At 43.7% G+C, this 7,391-nt stretch overlaps 1 protein-coding gene across 1 annotated transcript; it reads right to left on the reverse strand.

Annotated features, from left to right (window-relative positions):
• Positions 1-16: 16 nt before the first annotated feature.
• LOC116398063 (neuronal acetylcholine receptor subunit alpha-9-like) lies at positions 17-5,946 on the reverse strand. Its single transcript, XM_031874069.1, has 5 exons — positions 5,776-5,946; positions 5,537-5,691; positions 4,963-5,209; positions 4,601-4,886; positions 17-1,848 (listed from the first exon to the last, which is right to left on the reverse strand). Exons 1-5 carry the CDS (start codon positions 5,944-5,946, stop codon positions 1,103-1,105), a joined length of 1,605 nt encoding a protein of 534 aa, XP_031729929.1. The 3' UTR covers positions 17-1,102.
• Positions 5,947-7,391: the final 1,445 nt, after the last annotated feature.

Consider the following 7,391-nt stretch of genomic DNA (forward strand, 5'->3'; position numbering starts at 1 on the left):
TTGATGATGGTGATACAAGGTTGATGATGGTGATACTAGGTTGATGATGGTGATACAAGGTTGATGATGGTGATACGAGGTTGATGATGGTGATACTAGTTTGATGATGGTGATACTAGGTTATAATTAGCATGGCAATGAGAAATATAGAAGATTGAACACAACTAGTTTGCGTTTTGAATGATTTTCGTACTTGTGTTATGCAAATAAAGCCACATTTCAAAAACATCCATCGTGATGAAAAGACAGTTTATAGACTGAGAGAATCATTCAATTCACCACCGGCAATATTTAAGGTGGAATGTTTTCTTGCATGTTACTCGAAGCATCAACATAACTTAAATGTTGATATGACAACTTTAAACCGTTCCATCTGTTGTTACTGGCCCTCTTGCATCACATGTCTTTTGTGATGTTTTGATCTTCTTGTTGTTGTTTTGAAGCGCTTAAACAACGGACAATATTCTATTGTGTTGTTCCGGTTCCCTCCGGCAGCACTTTACCTGTGCTTGAGCAGAGATGGCATTACCATGGCAACTCTACAGACATTTTGACACGACTACAGCAAATCGGAACCTTTGTGGGAACATATTACGTGTTGTGTTCGGGGTCCAGACAGAGGAAGCAGTCTGGGTTCAGTAGCCAGGATGTGCTGATCTTAGGTGACCCCATTTCTGGTTTCCTGTAGAGTTGATGAAGTATGGTAGCAGTGGTGTAATGTGATCGGTCCACCGCTAGTGATCCGTGTGTTCTGTCCTTAGAGATCTGTAAAGAGCTGAAGATCATGCTGTTTGATGAGATGCTGTCAAAGCATTTGGAATTATCTGTGGGCTCTTGTTGATCACTTTACCCACACAAACTGGGATGTATCCACCTTTCTGTGCCTCTGTCTGTGTAAACTTCTTTTGTGTGGCCGTCTTTCAAACCCAAATCTGTATTTTCTGGTGGAAATCAACACCAGACAGAATACACAGATGCTAGATTAACCTTTAACTATAACCACCTGAAATTCATTACAATTTAAACCAACATTGCTCACTTGTTTTAAAAAAATTAAGAATCAAATAATGTTATCGGTGGATCTTTCGAAGCCGGATCTCCATCAGATGGCTTTTCCCAGGATAAGGATGCTCATGAGGAAGACCATGATGAAGAAGAGCCACATGAAGAAGCGATCCATGACCTTAGCGACCTTCCTCCACTCCCCGATGCGCAGCTGGCCGGCTCGCTGGTCCTGGTATGAGTTGGCAATGTACTCAACGTTCCTGCGCAGTCCCTGGTGCTGACAAACACAAAGGGTTTTCACCCAGATCTCCCTCCTGTTCTCCCTGGCTCCGCCTTCACCTCCTACGCCTTTCTTTTCCTCGACATGCTCTCCTCCTCCTCCACAGGCACTGTTTGACTCCTCCCGCTCCCCCTCATGTCCTCCAGCAGCTCCTTCCTCCTCCGAGTGGTCAATGCTCACAAACAGATCCTCTTTCCATTCCGTCTGGGTGGTCAAGTCCCGCCCCAGCTTCAGAGACTCCCCGGCCTCATTCTCCTCCTCCACCCTCCCTGCCCACACCTGCCCGTTCACATCCCAGTTTGTTCCTTTGGCGTTGCGGCCGTTGGCTGACGGGGCCTCTGACTCCTCCTGCGACAGAGGCCGTTTCCTGGATGTAGTCCTGCCGAGGCAGTTCTCACCGACCTCGTAGACCAAACAGATGCGGGCGAGGTAGTTAAGGATGAAGCGCTCGGCCCATTTAGGGACGGGACGAGCCTCGGGGCCGCAGTGGTGGATGTTCATGATGAAGATGGTGAGCGCTGTTGATGCAGTGACCATTGTCATGGTAGCAATGTAGTACTTTCCTGTTGAGAAAGGAAATTGAAGTTAATTTAGAATTCAAAATCCATGTAGTTAAATGATTAAAGTCTCTGTTTCTCTCACCAACGCAATATCTTTGCTAGTTAGGAAAGAAGAGTAACTTTGACCCAGGCTGACTTTGTTGTTGTTGACATAGTTATAAATAGAATACTAAATATCAAGTTGAAGAAAAATCACAAGGGCGGCAACTACAAACTATTTTGATAATTGATTAATCTTTTGATTTTCATTTTCATTAATCAATAATTTATAGGTTAAAAAGAAAAAAGTTTAATTATATTATTTCCAGTTGTTGCCATGTTGAGACCAGGCTCTGCCGAGTGAAGTCAAAGCTTCATGTGTTGAAGCTGCATTCTCTCTAGTGTCCAGCAGGGGGCGACTACTCTGGTTGTCTAGAAGTCTATGAGAAAATGACTCTACTTCTCTCTTGATTCAGTCCAAATATGGTAACTTCCGTTCACCAGTTGCAAAAGGTCAACATGGCGAAGACTAAAATCAAAGATGGCGACGGCCAAATCGGCGAGCTCGAGGCTTCATAACATCAGTCCACAAACCAACGGGTGACGTCAGATGGCTACGTCCACTTCTTGTATACAGTCTGTGGTTGAGAGGCGACCAAAATGCTTCCAATCTTGTAATTAGCACCTTTTAAAAATAGCAAATTATTTTTAATAATCCACAGTGTGGATGCAAAAACACACATTTGCTCCTTCAAGTCTAACAGTGGGGGTGCAGCTTTCTGTGAGCAGTACAATCTAAGCTTATGATGTAGTTGAACTATTTAGGATACAACAGTTGTACTCTTTGTACCTCTTTAGTGAGAAATAGCTCAACGAGCTGTCCAGAAAGTGTTTAAGGATTTAACAAACAAACTGCTGCTGGCATCATTGAGACTTGAAGGTTGAGCTTTGAGATCATTGATTCCTGAGCGCTGAATGCCTCATCGACCTGCAGGCCTCCTTCAGTACATCAACACAAACAGGGTGTTTACTGCCAGGCTTCAAACTGTACACAAGAATCCTTACTGTCTATTCAGTTTATTATTCACAAACAGAAAGACAGCACACTCAGAACAATGGAAGATCTGCAACGTTCTGTTCCTGTACAACAATAAACTGTCTCTCAACATCTATAACATTCATTTAGAATTCATTCTGCTTTCACTGACGATCTTACTTTAAAGTTAATTAATATAATAATTAATGGTGAGTTGTGTTTACACAGGAAATGATTTACATACGTTCATCAGTGACTTTAAAACAGAACAATCTGCTGAATCTACTTCTTCACAGTTTCCTCGTTCTAAGTCCTCTTAGCTTCTGATTGGTTAGTTCAGTCACATGTGAGTTAGGACCAAACAAGTGTTGTTGTAAAGCTGACCGAGTGTGACGAACAGTGAAGAGTAAACTGTAAAAACGTTATCTTGCAACCGAAGATACAGAAGGTCCTGTATCTGTTGTTCCATTGATCGTTACGTTGTCTTTTAACTTCCTGTCTGCACCACAAGTGGGAATTTGTCACTTTTAGTAGCTGTAAGATTTGCAGCCTATGATCCCCTTTTCTTTTCTTTAACCTTTAGCAGCTCACAATATATACAATTTTAAATTCGGTCTAAAATATACAAAGAATAGGTTTATGTTTGTGTCTAAGCGAGCCTAGAACGATGTAATACTATCATCACTACGGTGACGCTAAGAGCTCTAACTGTATATTTCACTGAGTTTTTCTATTTCAGAATAACATTTGCTACAATATTAGAATTAGATTTAGAACATCAATGGAAGCGGTTGTACCAGTTTGACAGGATGCAGGATACTGTCGCAGACACAGTGCTGCTGTGATGGAAACACTTCCCCATCACCTGCCTTTGCTGACTGGTTTAGAGAAGAACGTGTTGATCTTTAGTCAGCTTTTCCTGTTTGCCAAGAGTCAAGCACCACATGAAACCTCAGAGAGACCTTTGTAGTGTGTATTCATCCATCAATGAGAGGAACACACAGTGTTAAAACTTAACAATTGTCAGGAATCTGACAAATTTAGAAATAGTTGTAAATGAAGAGCCGCTCTCTGAAGCGCACCCCACGATGATGGCCTCCACGTTTCTGTGTCCAGCTCTCTGACGTATCAAACAGTGTCTCTTTCATGCATTACAAGCATCAGGACCACCACCGGCTTGACTTTGAAACCCCTTGAAAATATTTTTCTTAATATTTTTTGAACAAATCAACAACTCTAGAGGGCCGTGTCCATCAAAGTGTTGTTCTCCAGAGGCCTGCACATGGCCTTGAGAACGCTGCATATTTACACTATGGTACCAAACACCAGCAGCGTGACGAGGCGCTGAGCATCTGTACTGCGGTGAACGCTGCACATTCTGGTCTTTGAGAGTTGAAAAATGTTCAATTTTGGATAAAACACTGCCCTCGTCACTGTCACTTTTTACCCAGTCGTCCAATCACAGTGGAGAAGAGGCGGGACAAATACCACGTAGACCGGCTGGCCCTCCCTCTGTGCTTCATTCTGAGCAAGTACTCTGCCGTGTGCAACATTGTTACATCATAGCAACCAGACGCAACCAAAGCATCTCAGCTGACAAATGTTGCACTTCCAAAGCGCTCTGAAGAAATCCCAGCTGGGCATTTTCAGAGGAGTGCCAAGTGTTTTCAGCTGTGAACAACGCTTTGGTGGACACGGCTTAACAAAACTTAGAAATCAGGGACTTCTGAGTTTTCTCACCTATCAGTGGTACGCTCTCGGAGGGTGGCATGCTCTCAGCCACCAACAACTGAAACACAGTGAGGGCCAGCAGCACCGTGACTCCAAGAGAAACCTTTTCACCAGAGTCAGCCGGCAGGTAGAAGCCCAGCGGAGCCAGAAAGGAGATCATCATGCAGGGGATAAGGAGGTTGAAGATGTAGAAGGAGGAACGTCTCTTTAGATGAAGGCTGAAGGTGATGTCCGGGTAGGGATCTGAACAGCAACCATACTGGATGACATTCTTCTTAGCTGGCATGCCCAGAACCTGGATATAAAGATAATGTGATTTACATTCAGGAACGAGGTCTCGCTTTGAGCACATGAACTAGGTGACCACTCACCTCCCACTCCACATTGGGGACAAAGTCTGCCAGGTCGGCGCTGTCCAAGGCGTTGAACAAGTCCATCTGGTTGCCGTTGTGAGTCCAGGATCCAAAAGTTAGGTGACACTGCTGCAAATCAAAGGGAAAGAAGGCCACATCCACGGAGCAGGAGCTTTTGGTGATGGCTGGCTGGTCCCACATGACCTGGCCATCATTACGGAGAACCACGTTGGTCTCCATGGAGCTGGAGAACTCGTCGTCTGCACTGTGGGGGAGAAAGTGGAGGAAGAGAGACAGAACGGGATCAGAGCAGAATGTGTCAGTCATAACTCAATAACTCTGCCAATTAGTCATTACGTTACATTACATTACAGTCACTGAGCAGACGCTGTTATCCAAAGAGACTTACCGTAAGTGTATTCAACACCGGTATTCAAGAGAACTACTAGTCACCAGAAGTCATAAGTGCATCTCCTTTAAACAAGCATCTAAGAGCATAAACCAGAGCAGACGTACAGAAATAAACTAATACGAATACAATAGTTAGTCTGCTTTTCTGCCAATTTCCTGCAGCCGGGCAGATCGGCCTCACCTGTTATACAGGACAATGTCAGGCCTCCAGACGTAGCTGCTAGGTATGCGGATGGTGTCAAGGCCGTCGTAGTCCTCCTTCTTCCAGGTGAGGTAGGCGTCCATCCACACCTGGCGGATCCACAGGTAGGTAGTCAGGATCTGGTTCCGCTCATCCTGATGAAAAGGACACATCCACATCAGCAGGGGCATGAACACACATAACATGAACATCTGGATCGGCAGACAGGGTATGATTACCATGTCGATGATCTGGGAGAGAGTGATCTGCAGGGTGACGTTGATGATGTGGTCGGTGTCCTCCACCGGCCGCAGAGCGTTGGTGTAGTTGGAGAACAAGTCATTCAGCAGCTTCTGAGCGTAGCGACCATGAGCGGAGAGGCAACCTGGGGCATTCAGAGGGAGAGACATCTTTGTTCAACCACGTAGGTATTTAACACTTATTTCTTAAAAACAAGCAGCTGGAGTTGAACAGCTGCACAGTGTTGGTCAACTCTTGGATCCAGAGCTGGTATGTCAACAACTATTCAGATTTCTATCAGATGTCCTGATCACATTCCTGCTCCCCAGAGGATTAACGTTTTAGATTGATTCCTGTCTCTCTCCACTGGATGTGGAAAATCATACTTTTTTATTTATGATTATAAACCAAATTGAACTGACTACCTTTTTTGTTCCTGTTGGTTAATCGTGTTACTGTTTGAATTTATAATTATGATCTATAATTCAACCTTTATGGGAATCAATTTCTTGTGTTTCATCTCACTTTAGTTGTTTGTTTTTAAAGAACTTGATAGCATGCCCTATTTGTGACTGTCCAAACTTTAGCCAGATTCTTCTGCATATTGCTTTGAGTGCTGTGAGGGTGTGAGTGTGTATAAAGTCCTTTTCTCTTCTCAGTAATTCACTTTTAATGGTGAAATGTCTCATATCTCCAGCAGCACATCCTGCAGCTCAGTCAGTCCCACAGAAGCAGTCTGAACACACACATACACATGGAACCACATTTCCCAGTTCAATTAACCCGGTGATCTGAAGGTTTGACACATTAATCGTTAACGTCTGCAGAACAGCAGCAGGCTGATAATCCCATTAATCCTCAGACTGCTAATGATGGAGGACAGAAGCGATGCTGCTGTGGCTCTGTCCAGTATTCTTTATTGCAGAATGTCTCTTTATGTCAGTAAAAGCCTAAACTATAACAGAATGAGCCAACAAGTCCACAAGTGTAAAACAACACATAATGTAAAGTAACAGATGTTGATGGGACGTATAATGTTCAGTGATGAGCTATTAATAAAGCTAAACTGGTGTGAATGAACAGCGATGCTGCATTTCACTGCACAAAAGATTAAAGAGAAAAGAATAACATCAATAAATAGAATGAATGTAAATGAATACAGCCAGAGTAAAAGAGACGGGAATACAACACAGCAACAAGACGTGAGGATGCACGGTGACTTGTCACATCTTCAGAGTGTGAAACAGACTTCACCTCAACACAAACACACATGATGTGTTCATGATCTAAACTGTGGAGGATAAAAGCTGCTGGTGACTTCAGCATCAGATCAGAGGAATCCTGGAAACAGATGGACAAACAACCTTTGGATGAAGAACGATAATGTGAATATATGTTGTGTCTTAAATGCTGACATCAGATAAAGCTGGAGACTCATCTGAGAGCAGCAGACGAGGCTTCACATGTAATCCTGTAACCATATCAGTAAACAGTGAAACCCTTCAGCAGCTGGATGAACTGTTGGTGACAATCCGTTAAGACTAAGACGTCACGATCAGCTGCAGTCAGTCACAGCTGAGGAATGAAGTCGAGTCGCCAGAGACTCCCTGGAAGG

This window comes from Anarrhichthys ocellatus, unplaced genomic scaffold, assembly GCF_004355925.1.
Source record: "Anarrhichthys ocellatus isolate YVR2014 unplaced genomic scaffold, GSC_Weel_1.0 scaffold78, whole genome shotgun sequence".
In the NCBI taxonomy this organism is placed as follows: domain Eukaryota; kingdom Metazoa; phylum Chordata; class Actinopteri; order Perciformes; family Anarhichadidae; genus Anarrhichthys; species Anarrhichthys ocellatus.